The sequence below is a fragment of the Odontomachus brunneus genome, unplaced genomic scaffold, assembly GCF_010583005.1.
Source record: "Odontomachus brunneus isolate Ranch 3 - 2012 unplaced genomic scaffold, Obru_v1 Obru_scaffold_128, whole genome shotgun sequence".
NCBI lineage: Eukaryota > Metazoa > Arthropoda > Insecta > Hymenoptera > Formicidae > Odontomachus > Odontomachus brunneus.
Genome location: NW_022639578.1, coordinates 871120 through 893123, shown reverse-complemented (window position 1 = coordinate 893123; position 22004 = coordinate 871120). Strand labels below are relative to the sequence as shown.

At 42.2% G+C, this 22004-nt stretch overlaps 1 protein-coding gene across 9 annotated transcripts in view; it reads right to left on the bottom strand.

The window, feature by feature from the left end:
• Positions 1 to 21711, bottom strand: part of LOC116849935 (voltage-dependent L-type calcium channel subunit beta-2) — a 100056-nt gene extending 78345 nt beyond the window's left edge. For 3 of the 9 annotated variants that reach the window (XR_004379216.1, XM_032827614.1, XM_032827618.1), the window contains exons 1-2: positions 21368 to 21711; positions 17707 to 18436 (exon numbers count right to left, since the gene is read on the bottom strand). Coding sequence is in view for 8 of the 9 variants with exons in the window: in XM_032827614.1 (XP_032683505.1) it covers positions 17707 to 17937 (231 nt within the window). In the remaining variant the exon portion in view is untranslated. The remainder of the gene's footprint in view (positions 1 to 17706; positions 18437 to 21367) is intronic. The other 6 variants (XM_032827612.1, XM_032827613.1, XM_032827620.1 and 3 more) reach the window with 3 other exon arrangements.
• Positions 21712 to 22004: the final 293 nt, after the last annotated feature.

The window sequence follows — 22004 nt, the reverse complement described above, 5'->3', positions numbered from 1 at the left end:
CTGAGAATTGATTTCCGAAAATGTCTGAAAATCTAACTCAATTCCTACTGGAGAAAGCTAAACGAAGCTTCTAATAGGAAATAAGCTAGATTAAAATCGAATGTTTGCATCCTACAGAACAGGATCCATCCTCCAGGATATCCTTTCCTAGATAGCAAGTCTTCGCAGTCTCTCGTGCCTATACTATGTACATAAGTCTATGGAGTTGGACGATAATCAATGCGAAGGAAACCAAATTCTCGGCATTTGGCCGAATTCTATTAGTTCCGGAGAAGTTGGTTACCGGTTTTCGAACGGGCTCCGTGTGGGTCGAACGTTGGGGGCGAGCTTGCGAGTGCAATCTGCCATCTGAACGGCCCGAAGGGGCGAGTCTGCCCGACCTACACCAATACGTCGCTAAGGAGCAACCATTCGGCCTCAATCGTGATCGAGATTGGGATACCTCACTGGTAGTGTTCGATCTGGCACCGGCATCCTGTCGGAACGCGCTCAACGGGGTGTCTGTTGTTATCCCGAGGGTGATCGCAGGATGAAAATATTGTTCACGAGGCCCGATATGATCAGGTAAGTTACGTTTGCATTGATTATGCATATGTACATCTTATATGTACACCTTATATATAATAAGTATATGTAAATATTTGTACGTAATGATAAATGAAGAAAAACGGGACCTAACATGTTTATCTATCATATTTAAAAAAAATAAAAATGGTCGAACGAGATTAAATAATACAGTTTTTTCCGTATGCACTAAATTCTACAAAATTATTTGGGAACAACAAGCTGCGGAGACTGATGTTTTTGTTTACTCATAAAAATAAAAGTTGCACCTCGATAGTGCCAAAAAGAGAAAAAACAAAACGGAGCAAAAAAATACCCAAACCAAAACAAGACGCGCTGTTAAGAATTAATCACGGAACCTTCATCCCCTAATCTGCTGGTGTAACTTGTTTCCCGGAAAGGGCTATCTATCCCCTTGACAGCCTTCTGCGTGCAAAGTGCAGCTGCGACGCAGGCTAGTATGCTCCACCCATAATTGTTAATTATTCGTCGGGTCTCGGCGAGCGCAAGCAAGGATGAGAGAATCGCGATAGCGCGAGAGAGACAGCCGCTGTCTTCTGTTAGAAATTGGTCGGTGACTAGCCGGCGATGTGGATAGGTCGCGAGCAATTTGGCGGCTGGTAACGAAGGGCCTGCGAAAACAAAGGCTCGTCGTCGCTCCGGCCAATTGTTGCATTATTCATGCGTTTCTAGCAAGAAGCGGTCGTAAGCCAGCCTCGAAACTTCCACTCTTTTCCCTCGTCTTTTGGAGCCACTACCCCGCGTACCCCCTGGCCCGCGTTGCCCTTCAAAATTCATTTTGTTCCCCTTAGGCGCTTTAGACGCACCATTAGTGTGCCAGGAGCGTAGTGCGGCCTACGCGACCTCGATTACCTTAGGTTCCTCGCTGTTAGAACTTGTCTGTTTACTAGATAGTTTGTCAGGTAACAAGGAGTTTGTGAAATATCGACTGTAATTGATACTCGATAGTCCTCCGAGTAAATATTTAGATGTGAATCCGTCGCGTGAGAAATATCATATATACTCCCGAAAAATTGACTCAAAAATATAATTAAAAAAAAATATATATATATATATATAAGATTTACAATATAGGGATATAAAAGAGAAGTTTGCTACCGTACATGTGCACACATATAAACTACGAACGTGAGAAGCTGCCTCTTCATTTATCATTACAAACAAATGTCCCATCGAGGAACAAATCCTAATGACAGAAATATATAAAGAAATCACGTAAAATTTGGAATTAAATTTGCAAAGATTTAAGTTAGTTTGTAAAGTGATAGAAGATTTTTGTGGGTTTAGATTGATGTAATTTATACATGGAACACACTTTCGCGTCAGACACTTTGTGTCACACATTTGACGTGAGAATGAGAGAGAGAGAGAGAGAGAGAGAGGGAGAATCCTTAATATCTTTATATTTCATTATTCGCTTAATTCACTTAGATAATAAGAGAGTATAGCTATTGTTCAAAGATCTATTTCAATTATCTTAATGATGTGTCACTAATGTTCGGCGCGGCTCAACTTGCCTCGCTGGCCAGTTTTGGATGGCTTCAGAGATCTTTCATCCTTAATGTCAGGTAGCCAGTCTCGTATTCCCAGTCCGTAAGTAAATCGACTAAGAGGGTTGTGGGGTGAGATCCTCCATGATAAAGTGTCCGTGGAATCTCGAAAGTGACAAGAAGCGACCGTTCGTCTTACTCGCCGCGGCACAATCTCCGGATGACAGCTCAACCGAATCCTTCATGCTAGCCGCGCAGTGGATTTCGAAGCTGCGAGAACGCGCGGCGAACGCGGTAGGTGCGAGTTGCCGGCGAGAGGGTTGGCGGTGCTACTTAGCGTTCCACAAGTACCCATGAATTATCGGAGAAACGGCTTGCAACCGCAGCGCAATAACCTGCCAACGCGCTATGATGTTCGGCACTGTACCGTGCATTGCTCGCCGTCGCGGAAAAGATCGCAATAAACTTGTCAGCGCTGACACAATCGGCCACCTTAACGAATCGTAAACGCCAGCGGTGCTGCATGCAAGCACCGATCTATTTTCGGAAACGAGCGCCACGTTACGTTATATTGTACGCGTTCGCACTTGCTCCGACTCTTCCCCTTTCCTTATCGTCCATCGGCTACCGACTGTTGCGTTTGAAAAGACTTCAGTTGAATTCCAATTGTAATTTCCTTCTCATCACATACTGGCGCTTATCACGGTTACGATATATGAAGATTGATCGCAGAAGATTTCGCTGTTATTATCCGTTAATCCGATTAATTACGAATTCTCTCACGTCAGACACATACCACGATAGAATCCCCTGAGGAACTCCGTGGTAACAAGTGGACGGTACACCGTTGCATATATTTATAGTACAGGTAGGATACTCGTTTCGAGAGCGGTAAACAGCCGCCAAAAAATCGACGCGCAAACGGGTGGAACCGAAAAACGCCCCCTCATCCATCCCGAGGTTCCCCTGCCTCATCCTTCTCCCTCTCTTCTGTCTATAGCGTCGCTCAAAATGTCGACCGGTGTGGTACCTGCTTCGATTTGGCTGAAGGGTCCGCGTACAGAGCGGGACGAGCATATTCGAAGGAACGGACGGGAGAGTCAGGGGGGAGAAGACTTTTCGGTGGAGAGAAGGTCAGCCCTCTCCGTTCCCCTGTCATTTGTTCGAAACTTCAAGACGAGAAGACTCGTCTTCCGTGCATGCACGTATCCCACCCACTCATACAGCCGTGTTTTGTGACGGTGTGCTGCTGCTCGTCGAGCACTCGCATACCTGAGGAGTCCCCTCTTGGTCTACCACTCTCCGCGCCACCCTACTTACCTTTATACCTGGCGAGCTGCGTGCACCGAAGATACACGCGTCATTAAATAATCCCGGCCCAACGCTCTCATCAGGATCTTTACGAGGCGAAATAATATTCGGCTGTCCGGCCGGATAGCACCACGATATTTTACGTAAGGATCCGAACCGGCTCGATCCTTGCGGCCTCTCGTTGCGGGAGAGAATCGTTGCCGCAGGATTCGCGGATTTCGGACTGTGCTGGTTTATGGCGATTCGTTGGATTCGCGCATTATACTCTTCTCGGAGTTTCAGCTCCGCGCAAGAAGACACAAAATTCTCGGGCCTTTTATAAAGAACCACACACACACACATATAAAGTTACGGGGATTCTATGGAAATTTAAAGATTTCACGATCTCTTTCTCAGGATACACGGTAGTGTCTTTCGCGCAAAACAAAGCCGTGTATATTGGTAATATGAAATAAGGCAAGATATTATATCGTATCGTCGTTACCGATTGAGTTCTGAATGCATTCTGTCGATATCTCATGATCCAATTACATAACAAAACTAAACTTTTGCTTTACGTGCTTTATAAGCGGAAATATTCTAACACAAAGCCCGAATTGACAATATTTCTTGAGCATTTCATATGATTAAGAAGTTAAAAATTAGATGGCGTCCTTGCCGTTGCTAGTGGCATTCTCTCGTATACACGCACAATTTAGAATAGAAAGTCGATATTACATTTCGACTATGATTAATGTACTTTAAAATATGTCTTTTTTATTTTCAATTGGTACAACATTTTAATACTGCAATTTTTGTAAGAATTATTAGCACTTGGTCAAACTTTCTGATTTTTTGTCTTTCGTACGAGAAATACAAGTTTGAACAACGACATTTCGTAAGACATACGCTCACTTAAATTTTAATTTAATGTTACGCGCTATAACGATACACCGATAACGTGTTACACCTAATCATAGTGACAGAATCTCGCCATGCGTGATGTAAAAAAGCACCGTGCAAGTAATACAACAATAAGACCACGGTTAATGGTTTACAATCTGGTAACTAGTAAACAGCAGTCCAGTGAAACGTAACGACGTTATTTATACCGCGCGCCTTATCCGCCAGCACAAGCGTAGTGGGGCGCACCTCTAAACAGGAAATTATTATAGGCACTTAAAGGATGTAAAAACGTAATAAAAAGTTTCTTTGGAAAGAATTAGTATGCACATATGTATAATCTACCTATAACACATGCATACGTTCATTGAATTGCAAAATAATATGCCAACTATACCTTCAAAACCATTACTTACATTCCGGCCGTAACCAATCTTGTGCACGATAAAGTCATAAATTTGCGGAAAGACAAAATCGGCTGACAAAGTCATAGCGCGTGAAAGATCCATCCAGCCTTAATCGCATGCGCACAATTTTAAGATGAGAGCATCGTGTGATCAAACCTCCCGCGAGTCATTACTATCAAGAACGGTTAATCGCTCTGCAACGCCACGCGCCACTCGAAAGCAACAAGAATAGCAGCTCAGCTTGCATGCGCGTTTAATCCTCTTAGGGGGGCGGGTAAAGATGCAGAGAACGTCTGATCGTCTACGGAAGTGAAAAATGGGAGAGAAAGTAAAAGACGTTACGAACTTCCGTGATATTAACTCATTACGTAACACGTAACGCTTTGCCGCAAACAAGACAACTCCGGGCAGTTAACGACCGAGCTAACGATCCGACGCACCTTGCGCCCCCATCCGCTTATCGCGCCGCGAAACCCTCTCATCTCGCTGTCGAGCGGGGAGCTTCCATCAAACTAAGCCGCGATCATGCCATCTTCTCGCGTGCTTCACGCGACTCTTGCCCACGAACATAATGCTTGATCCTCGTGGATCTTTCCAATTAAGCGGCAGGAGCGCGATCAGGTGCAGAGGCATGAGAGGGTGCATGCTCGCTCGCTCCAGCCGCTCTTTCCATCCACTTGGCCGAAGGGCATGCGCGTCACGAGGACGGGAAGTCCTAAGGCCCTAAGAAATACCCTCATATCCCCTCTCCTCTCGTCCGTGCTTCACTGCGCCGGTCACTCTATATATTTTCTTTTCCTCCATTTTGACTCGTCTCGTTTAACGTGTCTCCTCCCTTCCCCTCTCGCCGTTCACCTTGCGCGCGTCCTCTCTAATGCAAGCCGGCGACACTCGCGCCGTGGCATTCCAAGAAGAATAATAATTCTGCAATTTTGGAGGCATGCGGTCCACCGAAGGCTTTTTTTCGCAGCTAATTCCGCAGGTGTACCGGATGAGACGGCAAAAGCGGCACCAGCCGCCGCCGCCGCCACCGCCGCCGCCGCCGCCGCCGCCGCCGCCGTCGTCATCGTTGACGGCGCAGCGGCGACGTTTTGCGCGAAGCTTAAAGCAGCTTCTCGTCGGTTTCTTGTTGGAAGTAGGATTGGCCTCAAGTCGCGACATGGTACAAACGAACAATAATACAACGCGCACGAGTAGATGTGTCTTGGGAAGACGTGTGTTGTTTTGCTAGACGTGTGTTGTTTCCGAAGAAGAAACAGAGAGTCGAACTGCGCCAATGAAACTCGAATGAGAAAAGAAATAATCCAAAGAATGAACGTCAGTCATCGCGTGAGTGTTCCTGCTCAGGGAATTCACCTGCTTAATAACTTAGACAATAATAATGGATATGATTAATAAAAAATGATTACAAATTAATAGAATATATTATTACCTACTACATATTGCTGATTGCTTAAAATTTAAATTTTGATTCATTACAGTCTCCTTAAGCCCATCACTGGCCATCCTAATGCAGCGCACAATGCGTGTGCACGCACACGGAAGAGCGCGCGTGTGTAAGCCTGGGGTAGAGGAGAGCGAAAGGATGGCGGCTTAGAACGTGTTTAAGAACTGAGCTGGAGGGAGGAAACAAAGATTGTAACTATGGCGTGCTGTAACAAAACACAGACTAGAAGTGGGCCGTAGCCTTCCAGCCTAGGACAACAAAGACCTCTGAAGTCTTGCCTTCCACGCGTTTGTCCAATACTCGGTTCGAATCTCCTGCTTCATCTTTCTCTATTCGTTTAATTTTTCTTTCTTCCATACCTGCATCCTCCTTCGCTCGCTTGCTCCCTCCCTTTTTGCCACCGATCGATGAAATCGACGTTCGGCACTGTACAACGTATCATTCTGTTTGATATTTCCAATATTTCTCTTTCTTCAACGAAATTTCACGAAAAATGGGTAATATCATTTATTAATTAAATAACTGGATCTCTTGTGTAATAAAAACAAGAAATATGTAACCAACTTAAAAGCATGAATGACAAGAATCCAATTAAGGATATTAGATGGCCGATGTCCATCGGTTGGTAGCAGTTAGATAAGAAAATGGCGCTGCCATGGGGGAGGGGTCTATTCGATCGGGATTGCTAATTAAAAAAATATAAGGTCCATAAATATATTGCCAAGTCGATTTCGTGTCGCGTATCGCGTTCGCTTGATCAACTCTGTTGAAAGCGCATTATCAACCATTAATACGCTGCATCAATGGTGGCAAGTACGCGGAAAGTTAAATCGAAAATATTTTTTGGTGAATCTTTATACCAGTTGACCGCGAAGTGATGCGCACTTTCTCATCATTTACACACTGGTAATACAGGAATGTTACAAGAGTAAACAAGCCGTGGATTAAATCACGCATAAAAATGGATAAGATATAAAAACAACTTGCTAGCTGGAGAAAATTCGAGGTCTTGAGCGGAATCAGATATTGCTTTAATTAGTCTTTAGCCGTTGGATTTCTATTTAATTACGATATAATCCGATATCCGACAGTTGAGAATCTCTATTAAAATATGCCAATAAAGGTTAATGCGAAGCGTTAGTCTTAAATGTGCGCGAGAAATAGCGGTTAATCGGAATATTTTTAAAATTTACGACTGTCCTTTTCGCCTCTTCCTCGTATGCCATTTATAACTGCAGACATTTCGCTTTAACAGGTACATCACGCACTCGGGGTATCGTATCAGAATGCAACTGCGAATTCCAAATCAGAACTCATGGCCACGCGGGAGGGGAGGACGACACGATCGAAGACCGATACATAGCCGCGCCTGAGTCCTGGCCTGGTCCTTATTGGCTATGCTCCAACGATAGCTCATGTGCCACGTCGCAACTTAATAGTACCGATTGCTGCTTGCCGTTTAACGAGATGCGAAACATTCGGAATCGCGTTAATTCGCAAGTCCTCCAGTCGTATTTATGCAAATATTAAAATTAAACACGCGCAAAAGCCGAAACCTGTTTTGTTCCTCGATCAGCAATCACACTGCGTCTTTTTCTGCACTGTGATACTCGAAAACTAGATATTACCGCATTACGTGTACCGCTGCAAAGATTCGAAACTAATATCGCGTTTATTTATAAAGATGAGTACGACACAAAAGACACGTTGAAAGAATGACAAGGACATCGCGATAAAACTTGTTGCGCTAAATTTATTTGGAAATCAACTATCCCCCCGGTTAGCATCGGTCTCGCATTGGTCGTCGCGATCTTCGTTCTCGCGAGATAGCCCCGCCGGTTGAAACAAAATACGACACGAACGCACGACTGATCGCGGCCTGCGCGAGCAATAAGTATTTAATTACAGGAGGCATTAAGCTACAACACATTAGACGAATTCCTCGAGAGGCCCAGGAGATAGTCGGGGAGCCCGTGTTAGTATATCCGCGATACACCGACGACGGCCTATTAACAATAATTTCGACGGTGAATCAGCTCAGGAGGCACGGGTTGGTGGAATCTTTCCTCGGTGGAAGAAAACGAGAGAAAGAGAGAAAGGGAAAGAGTGGGAGAGAGAGAGAGAGAGAGAAGGGCGGGAGAAGAAAAGGAAAGGAGGAAGGGAACGTCCGTGCAAACCCGTTTGGCCGTTAGCAGTTCTCCAACACCAAGGCAGTCTCCGTCCAGGAGGATCGAGACGTGCTCATGGGCAAAAGCTCTTTTGCTCCTGCCGGCTTGTACACTGACCTATATTTGCTGAAACCGGGTCCGGAGACCCAGAGTCAGAGCCACAGAGACCCACTACCCTGAAGAATTCTCCGTGAGACCACGGAGAGAAGCCGTCTCTACGTACGGTCCTACTAACTCCCCATCGAATCGCCGCGTCCGCCCGCGTCGATGATGCTTCTCAAGCGGATGTGAGCGGTGTATTTTTGGCGCGACGTTTGACACGTTCACTATTGCACAATATGTACGTAGACACTTTCAAGTTGAAATGTGTGCATTTCTTGTGTGGTTACTTTTTGTAGAATAGTTTCAGATCACTGGCGATCTCTCGTCTCTTATTAAGACGTATCACCACACAATCACCACACAAGCGCAAGCAGGTTAATGATGTAACGATATATAACGATATATATTATAAAATGATATATATTATATAATTATTTCCCCATTATCTCCAACATTATATATACATGTATAAATATTTCTTCACAACTATAGCTTACTTCTGAATATTTAAAAAAAAAACAATAAAATTGAAAAGTATATATATGAAACAAATCTATAATATTCTTTCTGTGTAGTTGCAAGATGCTATTTTCTGTGATCCCATATTCTAAGCGAAAACTCTTATCAAAAGAGTATTCCTCTTTTCTTAAAATGAACTATTAATCAGAAATCTACTAGATATTATTTTAACTTTTTCTTCTTTTAAGTTAAGAGGATTATGTTTACTTAAAGTAGAATGCCCTCTCATTAAAAGAAATGTCTATTAAGAAATAAACATGTACTGTAGATAAATTCCTTTAACTTGAATGTTTGTACTTGAATGATTATACTTAGAATGTTTTTTTTTTGGTTTTAGAAAAAAATCTTGAAGTTGTATATATACAAGAATTCCGTTAAAGATAAGATTATATTTCTTAGGTATAAATTTTATAGTTGATCATAAATAGTTTAGTGATGTTTTAGATCCTACATGCTATTTATGTACATAGTGAGTCCATTGCGAGATAGACACTATTATCTACGTAATTTTGATAAGAGATTTACGAAGAAGGTCCAAAGCGTGGTCGAAACGTTTATGTCAATAGTGCAGAGATAATGCATTTCAGCTAAATAATTTTTTCTTTAAAGTTATTTGGCGCACTAAATTCTAGCGTACTGTTCTTATAGGTCCTTTATTTTTCATTTTATTTTATTTTTTTATTATATATCATGGAGCATTTAATATTTCATATTGAATTGATTTGAGTTGATATAAGTTTATTTTTTACTTAAATATAATTTTAATTAATTTAAATTTATCTTATCGTACTCGTTTTCACTTTTACTTGAAAGGAGCATTGATTATATTCATTAACTGTTAATTGCTATTCTCGCTGTCACTTGCGTCTTCATCACACTGAGCATGAAAAATAATTTGCGACACCGTTGCAGTCTCGCGTACGATTATCTCGCAATAATGAAAATAATCGACTAATCGAATCAGTCCAGCTGGAGAAATAAATGTGGGTGGTATAATCCTTTAAAATCCTCAGCATACAGCTCGTACATGTTTCAAGGCAGTGAAACTATTATGGAAGTAATAGCTCGCCCTTTTTGCATGCAGATCGAGAGATATTAATTGCGTGCGGTAGCAATAACAACGTTCTACTTTCGAGTTGCACGAGCGCGCGCGCATTGCGGCAATTAGATGCTAATGCTGACGCAACCCCACGTCAATCGAAATTTTTCCCCGCAGGCTTCCGCGTAATCGACCCGATATGTATTCTCCACGATCGCCAGAATCTGAATATCGTCTCAACATCGACATTCTCTCCTCGATCCGATAATTAATTCCTTTTTATTCATTTTCATTTTTCTTATTTATTTCTTATTATCTATACATATGCTCTCCAGAATCTTCAACGTAATATATAACAATAATAATCGATAATCTCGTAATATTTCTGGCAGTGGCACAGTAGAGAAAAGTTTCAGATATGGGCTACTACCGTTTTTTGTTTATTGTTAAAGATTTTTAATTTATTGTTAGCGAATATACGTGCTATTTGGACTATGGCTCGCACTTGAACCTTCTCTTTTGTTATTCCAAAATCGAAACGAATAGACAGGTATATGCTCAATCGCAAAACGATTTGCACATTTTTTATCGGATGAAGTTGCAGCGCTTCGAGTTGTTGCAATTAAGCATCACTGTTAATGTATATGCTAATGTGCATGCGCAATGATCACAATCATGACAGAAGTCGAAGTGACGGTATAGGATATGACAATAAATTTTGAAAGAAAAATCTGTATTTTAAAGTAAAAGAACATTATTTTGTAGTAATTTTTATATATCTTACAAAGCAAGAAAACGTAACAGTATATTGAATGCACGTCAGCAGTAGTTCTCAATAGTGACAGCTTGAAGTGCGGCAAGTTCATCTGATAAAAAGTGCACAAACTGTTTTGCGACTGAACATGCATAGACCGTTATAACAATTTCATGAAGTTATATCATTTTGGAGTCTCCTATAAGAAATACATTATGCGCTCTAGAAAGGTATAACTTCATATGTCAAGGCTATTATGCTAGTCTACATACGTAAATTTGGCAACAACTTTACTAATCGATTCATAAAGATTGCGTTCCTTATGAGTAATTCATGTGATATTCATATTTATCACACACATAATGTCAAAGTAGAAATGCGAAAAGAAATGATCAAAATTTGCTCAAAACAATGTGTCCTGCAAAAAGTAGCATGAAGATTTAAGTGTAACCTTTACTAAATTTGTTGTAAATATTTACGACAAAATATTTACACGATTGTATAATATAAGTTTAATGACTGATTCAATACTATATTACTATTTACTTCACAAATATAATTAAAAGTAAAGTTTCCATCATCGACTGTTTTACGTCGTGACGATTATGAATGTCTATTTGGGTTGCGAACAGGTCATCAGTCCAATTTCCATTTGCTGCAATGCAGCACGTACGCACGTACGCACACATTGGCGCGCGCGCGATACATCAGGAATTTTGGAAACGTACGAACAATCTCGTGCGTGCGCGCAAACAGTCACAACGCTGTTGGCGGCCTGATTTTCCCGTGACGTTGCGCGCCGTCCTCACTCTCTTTCCCGGCTGTACGATTTTCACTTTCAAACGACGTGTTTATCGATCCTTACGCATTAAACCGCGGTGACTGCCGCTCGCGGTAATTCGGGAAGAAAGACCACTGCCAACCGGTCCGGCCGGTAAGCAACGACGTTCGCTCGTCCGTTGCGCGGGTCCGCAGTCCCGTTTAAATTCACGCACGTTTATCGCGTACGACGACTACATAGTTGCCGGCGTAATACGTACCGCCGGCATTTGCATAATTACAGACGTACGATTACGAAGCGTGCAAGATTCCTGAATGCGCAATCGCGGTGTAAGTGAAGGGTTTAACGATAAACGCGCGCGTGATGGATGCGAACACGCCCGTGCCGTTACCTAACGATATCGATTAAGGAGGCGCACGACTCTCTCGCGAAGTCGAGGATCGCGAAGAGCGAGAGGTGTTACCGTACGGTTCGACAGGTCGATGAGCGGCATAACGTCTTGATAAAATGATCGGGACCAGCGCGGACTCTGACAAGCCACCTGGTCGATGAGGTCTCACGGACATGCCGCGGTATGTTATTCGTGGACGTGTGAATGGAAATAGCGGGGCGATATTTTGATTACGAACACGTGATTTCTACGTGTAATCCACCTCGCAGTAAACGAGACGTCGGATTTCACGATTCTTCATGTGCCGAAATTTGATCGACATAGAAGGAGATAAGATCGCAATAACGTCGAGTGAGAGAGAGAGGGGGACAGAGAGAAAGAGGTCGGACAGGATAAATTCGCAGATAAATTCACGTCTCATATGTATAGGATAGGCGCTAATCTACTTCGTAACACCGCTTTCGCAATATCGCTCCTCGAAGGTAACTCAAAGCGGTCGGGCATAAGACTTAAGATCCGCGAGGAAAAATGCAGCAACATTAGAGCGGCCGGGAGAAATCAAATCGTCCCACATTCCCGATTCGATCCCGACAAATCGAGCGACGTGAAATGAGCGCTCGCGATAGCCGAGCGATTCGCACAAACAGACGTGCAATAGCACGATCATGCAAAGATATATATCAGCGTAATAGGGAACATCAGATCCAACGTGGCGACTCGTCTCGCGCGGCCCATGAAGAAATCAGTTAACTTATCAACGAGGTACCGTTGCTCACGCAGACACGGCTCCGATATTCGCGTTCGTGTTAGCGGCGAATATGGCAATATCTCTTAATTTTCACAAATAAAACAACACGAACATAACAACATGCGTGATGTCGGTAATTTCTCGCATAACCGGAGATCTCTCGCCGTCGATCGATAATCGAGACACAGCTCGCCGCACCGGTGCTTTGGCAAGAAGGAGAGGAAGAACGTAGGATCGTAGTATACGGATTTATATCGCATTATGTTCGAAGTAAACTAATATCGCGCAATCGACGTCGCAGGGGACAGAGTGGCCCAGTTTCGCGAGGCGTGCGTCATATTCCCTCGGTGAAAAAGCGTTCTCCGAGAGGGCAGATCCCATTTTCCACCTTGTCATCCGCGCGTCGCCTCTCGCACCCCTCCGGCTACGTGTCCCTGTCCCTCTCATTAGCGAGTCTGACCCTCGAGAAGTGGGGAAGGACGCCACGGTGAATTGCAACGCAAATGAGAGAGAAAGAGAGAGAAAGAGAAAGACCGCAGACGCGGCACCGAAGTCGCCAGCATGAAAGATGCAAGAACGCTAAATGAAAAGCGCCAACACCGATTACCGAGGATGTCACAGAGGGCCTAAAGCGAGCACCATGATTAAAGAGGCCGATCCTTCATCCCTCAAGTACAACGCGCGGTGTCTTGCGCTCTCCCGCTATACAATTTCGTCCTGTAACACGTTTGACCTCCTTCCGAGTTTAAGGGAAACTTCGCGCAGGAGCTTGCCTGGCTTTGCGCAGACAAAATTGGTTACGACTAAGTGGCCTACCAACTGTCGAACAGAGGAACTAGAAAGAATACTGTAGTATCCAAGTATCTCGTACGTTGGATCTTCGAGTCCAACTAAGGTTTAGATAGGTTTAACCCCGCCCGACCCTATATACATTTATCCATGAACCACTCGATGTACTAAGGTCCCTTTATACTATACGGATAGTGCCTATATTTTTTCCTTCGATAGCAAAATAACTTCTCTTCATGCAGTACAAATTACGTTATATAATATAACGAAAAAAAAAGAATTTCTCTTTCATCAATTTATTTAACAAGAGTAGCGAGGCTTCCAGATACTCCATCGTGAAAGAAATTGGGTCATTGGGAGACGCGAATATAAATCGTGCATAAATCAATTGACGAGAGAATCGAGTTAGCTAATGGAAAAGAATTCTCCGTGATATATCTTCCGATATATCAAAACAAACATTTCGGTCCGATTCCAGAACCCCAACGGAATAGAATGACAGAGAAATGTCATACGATACGTATTTGCCGATTATAGAGAAGCTTCGTAGTGTCTGAATATTTGCAGTTGCCTTCGTCATATGACTATTGTGCGCTCTTCAAGTAAAACCCTTCGACGACCTGAGTTCTATTTAGTTAGAAGACTACGTTTAGTAAGTTTTTCAGTCGTACACTCTGGACTTCCCAATGTTATCTTGCTCGTTACCTACAGGTTTTATCCTCTGTGTTCGTTCGTGTAGTGTAATACGTCTTAACGATTACAAAGGTTCCGCGCTCAGGATTTTCTTACGAGATCCCAATGGTAAGTCCGAATTTTGCATACTTTATGCATTTTGGTTGTCCCCTTCGTTAATCTTCTCCATTCTAACATTCTTTGCATTATGTCCGTGGATATAGATGGATTTTCTGTTTTGTTTATGCCCGTCTAAAGTATCTTATGCGCGGATTTGCCAAATACTGTGAGTTATGCTTTAGGAATTTCGGTGCCTATTTCTTCTCTCTTGACGAGAACCGCTGGACGTTGTTCTTTTATGTGTATCCTCCGACACGAGGAATATTTATCGAGATTTAATTCCGTAGCCTTATATGATAAGGTTTCCTTCTTATCTCATTTTTAATTTACAACAAGATGATTCAATATTAATAAACAATTTGTTCTTCAAGAGGAGTTTGCACATTTTCTTCTGCATCTTTTTTTTGTATTCACAGAGAGAACGATCTCTTTGAATTTAGTATTTCTATTTATGTGACTTGGGTTTGTTGGAATCAAACAACATAACTTTATACCAAATATAATTCGTAGATGACTTACTTTGTGAGCTCAATGCGAGAATGGAAATGTCAAGTTTCTTAAGAATATCACATAATTATATGAATCTTTTTAATAAAATAAGAAAATTAAGTGAGATAATTTTCTTTCTTGAACCAAACAATAAATCATTTGGGCTAAACAATAAAATTACTTGAAAAGCCAAACAATCATATTTGTTGAATCGAAAATTGGTTTATTTTGAATATTCTAATAGGTACATTTTTTTAAATTTAACGAAATTTATTAAATCTATAGAAACCGTTTTTTTTTGTGTTAAAGAGAGTTTATAATTTGGGTAAAACATTTGTTTTGAAAATTTTAATTAGAGAATCCTTGCCACTAATTAATTTCATTTTTTGTCAATTTATCTATGTACGTATATTTATGTTTTAGACTTTCACTGACACAATTTCATATTTGTTCTTATGGATAAATTTTTTATCTAGTTTGATTTAGACGAGTACTTACATTTCACATGAATCGCATAATTTTATCCAATGCTTTCAAATTTAATATGTATAGAATAAAAACATATTTTATCATAAATAAGTAATAATATTTATCATAAATATTGTAACAGACAACCAAAAGAACCGTCGATACTGACCTCAATAAATAAATTAGTCACGAAAGAAATTGTGTCAGTGAGAGTCTAAAACATAAATATACGTACATAGATAAATTGATAAAAAATGAAGTTAATTAGTGGCAAGGATTCTCTAATTAAAATTTTCAAAACAAATGTTTTACCCAAATTATAAACTCTCTTCAACACAAAAAAAAACGGTTTCTATAGATTTAATAAATTTCGTTAAATTTAAAAAAAATGTATCTATTAGAATATTCAAAATAAACCAATTTTCGATTCAACAAATATGATTGTTTGGCTTTTCAAGTAATTTTATTGTTTAGCCCAAATGATTTATTGTTTGGTTCAAGAAAGAAAATTATCTCACTTAATTTTCTTATTTTATTAAAAAGATTCATATAATTATGTGATATTCTTAAGAAACTTGACATTTCCATTCTCGCATTGAGTTTCTACTTGATGGTCCGTATATAAAGCAATCTCGATCGAGATACGAGCACATAAAAGCTCACGATAGCGATATCAATGAGCATGTGTTTCTCTACGACGAAGCGAATCATGGTAAGATTATTTATGGAATTCCAGAATTAATATATGTGTGCGCACGTAGTAGTGAGACCACGTTGACCGCGATAAATGGTTATTGTAGATCCTAACGACGATATTAATCAGAGGCTAGGTTAATTTGAATTTATTGTTTGATAAGAAAATACATGGAGCTGGGCTCAAGTGAAATCTCCGTATAGCCAAGATATAGAGTCCCAGTGTGAGATACGAGTGCTGATGTCGTATCTGGGCGAAGCGCAATATTGTGCAATACGATGTGCACGCAACACTACAAAACGACTGCCACGGTAGTATATGTGTACCAAAGGGAAGAGCAGAAAATCGCATCCTAACGGTGTGTATTCGTTTTATATCCCGTACACATTGTCGCCTAACGGTCGAATGAGTGTTTCTTTTTCTAATCAAAGAAGCCACCGCACCGTAAAATCGGTCTTGTGACGCTAGTTGGCGCATCGAATGCAGCAACGCTTTATTGCGCAACGTTGTGATAGATAATATGAACTGCTGGCTGTGCAGTGTATCAAATTAATGTGAAGCATCTCGTGTTTCTATTTATACGAAGATAATATTATTCACGTCGTATTTCCGCGAATTCTTATATGAAAAGTTTGTGTACGTCGCGAGGAGGACGTCGCGTGTTAAGTACATTATCACGCGGCGAGATCAGTATACATAACGGAAATGTTGCTTACGGTATAAATTTCGATGGGATTTGAAACTCCCTCGCTGATAGTCCAAGTTCATAACTATTTCTCGTTCACGGCAATGGCGGTTGAAAGATGGGCAACGCTATACAAATAGCTGTTCAAGTTTTAAACGGGCTTGCGGGAGCAAGTTTTTAATAGAAACGACTGCGCTTTCGTTGCCGCGCGATATAGTTGCGAGATATAATACGCGGAGAAAGAGCCTTCGCAAAAATATCCGCTATCACGTTGCGCAACGCTCTATTTGGCGGGCGTACTTAAAAGTTGTAATTACCTCCAGCTCATATAGCTTACTTTGGGCAAGTTATATTTTTCAATATTGGGTATCAAAGAAACAGGAATCAAGATATTTCGATTTTGTTGCTCCCCTTCCCCCCTTCATGCTAATAAATAAAAATGTAAATATTATTATAATCATAATAATATAACTCATAGTGTACTCAATGTGGGAATAATCAAATCCAAATGATTAATAACTGATCTTGTATAGTTGTTTTAGAGTGAGAAAACCGAATTTTTAGTTTTAAATTACTTTAATTTAATATTCTTGATATTGATTGAAATGCTAAACTTACTGAAATTCAGGATTTTGAGCAAATTTTATGCTTATGATAGATTTGCGGATATATAAACTTGTGAAATACTTAAAACAAGTAACATTTACTTGAATGCTATATATATTTTTCTATGTGTAGGTAGTTGTAACTTTATTGTTAAAATTGATAAGATTATAAAAAATTTAAATACTATAAAATAACGATACACTAAAAAAAAGTATTTGAAAATTTGTTTGTGTGTGTGTGAGATAAAAGTTCACTTCATGTATATATAGAAATTAAATTTATTTCACAGAAGCAAACTTTATATCTCACAAATAAATTTTCAAATATTTTTCTTTCAGTATAGATATAACACAGTGCACTGAGAAGAAATACTTAAAAATTTATTTATTGGATATAAAGTTTATCTTTGCGAAATAAACTTTATATATCGCAAATAAATAAATTCAAATATTTTTTTCCAGTGTACAAGCAATAATTCGACCTGAGAAAGCTTCCCAATGCTGAAACTTTATCCGATGCATAAATAATCCATCCCGCGGGAAAAGAAGTTGTCACTTACCGGGTTGTTCGTGAGCGCCGAGGTGGAGGCACCAGTAGGATGATGATCGTACTCCGGATAGTCGTCCCGGTAGTGCCTGTCAGTGACGTGTCCCTCTCTGATGTCCCTCCCGTCCCTGACGTCCCGAAGGTCTCTGAAATCCCTGAAGTCGCGGTTCCGAAGGTCACGGAGGTCTCGGGGCGTCTCGCAACGGATCACGTGGTCCCGTTCATCTCGAGGCTGCCTCGACATCGCCGTCGGCTCCTCCTCCTCTGAGTCGGGCAGCAGCTGCTCGACTCCACCGCCACCTCCGCCACCTCCAGCACCACCTCCGCGTCGGGCGGGATGACGCCGGAGGTCACACCATCCTACCTCCTCCTCCGCCCCACCGGCGATTTCGCCTCGGGGCAGCCGAGCCGTGCCTGGTGCCCTCACGACCGATCTGCCTCTAACCTCCTGCCCCCGCGGCCCCCCGGGGGGCTCCACCACATCACAATCAAAGGCTACCCCGCCCGGAGCTCTCACGACCCGACTCTTCCGCGTCCACCGCTCGTCCTCGACTTCGAGCTCTTCCTCGTTCTTGGACCGCTTGCGGTTCGCGGCTTGGCAGGTCCACGGATCAGCACCGTTAGTCTTGCAAGTACAGCGGGGAATGCCGCTGGCTTTGCGTGCCGCTCAAGGCGAGGGTAGTGCACGGGTAGCTTCGGGGAGATGCGACGCACGATTCGGATTCGACGCGGTTACCTGCAAGCTAACATAAAAATGGCAGGCTAGACTCGATGTGATGTTTTTTTCATTTTTGGGGAATGGTTTTTCATTTCTCGTGTCCGAATTGGATCTTTCGATCGACTGACCGCAGAACATTAAATCCGGCACGAGTAGAAATCGAGCAGAAACACTGCAGCAGATTCGGTGTACGGATAGCTGATAATTATTAATCCAATTGAGGAATGTTTCGTGAAAGTCATTTCAATACTCAGCTAGTTATACGAACACGTGCAATTATAATTAGATCGTTTGTGTTTTTTTAATAATAACGCAAATTGCATGTATACACATTATTGACACCAACGCAAACTGCACGTTCACCGTTGACCACGGATTCTTTAGCGTCCGTACATGTCAATGTATAATTATTTACGGCAAAATGGCATAACAAGGTGGGATAAAGCACGTTATATCTACCCGAGTGAGACGAATGTTTAACTAGCGCGATAGATTTTTCCGAGTATATCGCGTGTGAAATTACACGAGAATATGGTATGCGGATTTAATGGCGTCTTTATGCGCATTTCAACGGATAAACCGTCAATGACACTTTCCTCTTCTGACTTAAAACCCATTAGGGTGACATAAATAGTCGAATAAAACCGAGTCCCAAGTAACATAATGATTTCAATAAGGTTTCAATACAGCATCAGAATTGCACGTCATCATGATATTGCAAACGCAGTCAGTCATTTACTGCATTCCCCCTCTGCCCGCTCTCTTTCCCGCCTTCTCTCACGCCATTTGTGAAATTTTTAATTTTCAACTCGAAGAATGCGACAGATAAAAATCAGATAAAAATCCAAATCGATGCATTTATTATGAATAATAAGATTTCGAAGAATTTCTTCAATATTCGTGGAAAAATTAACGATATGTCGAATTCTTCTTGCCCATTAATGTTGAAAAATACTAATGAAGAAATTACATATGACTAATCACTAAGATAAAGGTACTAATGTCTGAACATTAATAACACTGGTACTTAACTCTGGACATTCTTATTGTTTTGATTTTTAAATATGAATATTTTAACTTTCTTAATATAAAAAAATATATATATATTCTACATTAAAAGAGTTTAAATACTCGTATTAAATACTCGTATTTAAGAGAAAAGTAAAACAATAAGATGTTCAGTGTTGGATACCAGTTTTATTAGTATTCAGGTATTGGTACTCTTACTCTGATTAGTAATATGTCGAGACTTTTCTCCATTAATGGGCGACATGTGCTGGATTCTGCACACCGTAATGAGTTATCGGTTTTTGGCGTTGTTTGCAGGCGCGAGGAAAGCCGCGAATTCACACGATGCTACAACGCTATAATCCTCACTTATCGTAAATTCAATTTTGCCGTTGCTACTGTGCATGGTATGGAAGGTAACTCGATTTTATCAGATTGAACAATTTCACGAACGCGACACGTGCTCTCTTGCTCGTATCGCAACATTACGCACTGCTCGCACCGATTGTCTCCTCGAAGTTTACCAAGAACTGTATTTTCATCGTACACGCGAAACTCTGTTTACATGGTAGCTCGCGACGCCGCGGGTTAGGGAAGGAAATATTGCTCGCGGCGTTTTACACTTATTCGAGCGAAATATTCGCACGCGTCGGTAATATAACTGTGCTATCACGTTATATAGCTGTGTTATCACGTTGACAGAGCTTAATTGTGCTGTTAAATGAAAATTATTGACATCAGTAGGTATCGACGGAGGGCAACGATATCTTCGTATCGTAGATGATATAAAACGATAACGCGATTTTAACAAGGACTTCTGAAAATCGGATGAGATATCGCGGCTGCCGATCGAAGAAGCGGTGCTTTGTTGTTAATATGGAAGCGCATCCTTGGGAACAGCGACAGTTTCCCGGGCGAATATTAAAGCGGACGTTCTCATAAACTCCTCGTACTCAGCGATACGGTATTATCATAGTGACGATCGTTGCAACGATAACGAGGTCGATCTGCGGCCGTCAAATCGTTTGTCGTTAATTAACGACACTATCATCGAAAGGCGTTGTCTCCAGGCTGTCGCTATACGCGAATGATTGATTTCTCACCAAGGTCAAATACGTATTTCGCCTAACGCGTACACGATGCTAACAATTTTCTCGATTGTTGCATTACTAACAGCTAAGTTACATCCAATTCATCCTTCTACACACTTTGAGTCACAATTTGGCAAAGGATAGGATAGGAGAAAAAAAGTTCAGGATTACCAGATTGCAATCGTTATTAAAAAAAGTTAGAGAAAAAAAGAAAAATTGCCAGGTACAAGCGAGTCGTCGCAATAAAATTCTGAAAATTATTGCCAGGTTTTCTCGACAATAAAAATACCGTTTAAAACACGATATTACGGGACGATAAATAAGACAAAACAACTGACGATGAGCAATTGGTGAATTTAGATGCGAGCATGAAGCCAAAGAGAAGAGGATCGTAAGATCCTGTCGTCCGTGGTTCTTGAAATAGGGAGGGTGGCGACGAAGCTCGCTTAAGGTGGGGTGAGATGAGGTTAGGTCACGCCGCAGACCGCGAATGTAGGGCTGTGGGTCGCGCCCGGTCGAGCTCAGCTGCGCCGCGACCCGAAGGGGTTGCGGCTTGCCTATGATCAGACACGGCGCGTTGTCCTCCGTCCGCTCTCTCCACTGCTACGCTGCGGAAACCGTACGCGTGTCAGTGGAAAGCGCCGGCAAATGGTCAGGCGAACGTCTGTCACGGCACAACGGGACACCTCAGGCAACCTCGGGGTGTCGCGCGACCGCTTTCCCACACCTGGACCAAATCCCGTAAGATAATCGTTCGCTCTCCGACGGTGACCTTGCTCCTTGCCATTCGAAAATCCCTACGCACTCCCGACGAATTTCGCCTCCCCTGTCTCTCGCAACGTATTCTTGAAACTTACGGGATTCTCTTTTCTGCCTGACAAGCCCAGCGTTCCCCAACGTTCTCCGCGAGACTGGAGCACACCACTCGGAGCTGTCACTTTCGCGCGTGGACGTCGTTTCGACGTTCGCGATCGAAACCCGGGCGAGATTCGCGAGGGTGAGAGATCCGCCACCGGTCACGGACGCGACTCACGAGCAGCCGGAGCAATTTTCGCGTGAAACGTTCGAGGCCGACGTAGTGGACACTACGTCGAAACGACGGTAAAGCTTGGGTCGTGCTCGCGTCGACGGGCTGCTGCTAACACGGCTCGTATCACCTCGGTCACCCTCGGTAGCCTACGGTCGCTACTTGCCTCGGCTTGGTTCGCGCACTGTGACGTCACGCGACAGACGAAAACCCCGGTCTGGGGTATCGATCGCGTGCGCTGGCGCAGCCGAGGGTGCGTTTCGCGCCGCGACGTTAGATCTGAGACAGACGCGAGACACGTGGCTCAGGTCCCAAAAGATGACAGTTTGGGACTCAGGCCTCGCAGGTCAGTGACTGGCTCGGATCGTGGGGATTCTTGAGAATCATAACTTGCGATGATTGTATTCTTAAGTCTTCTGCTCAGACGACCCATCACATGTAACACAAAGAATGCGACTACGACATAA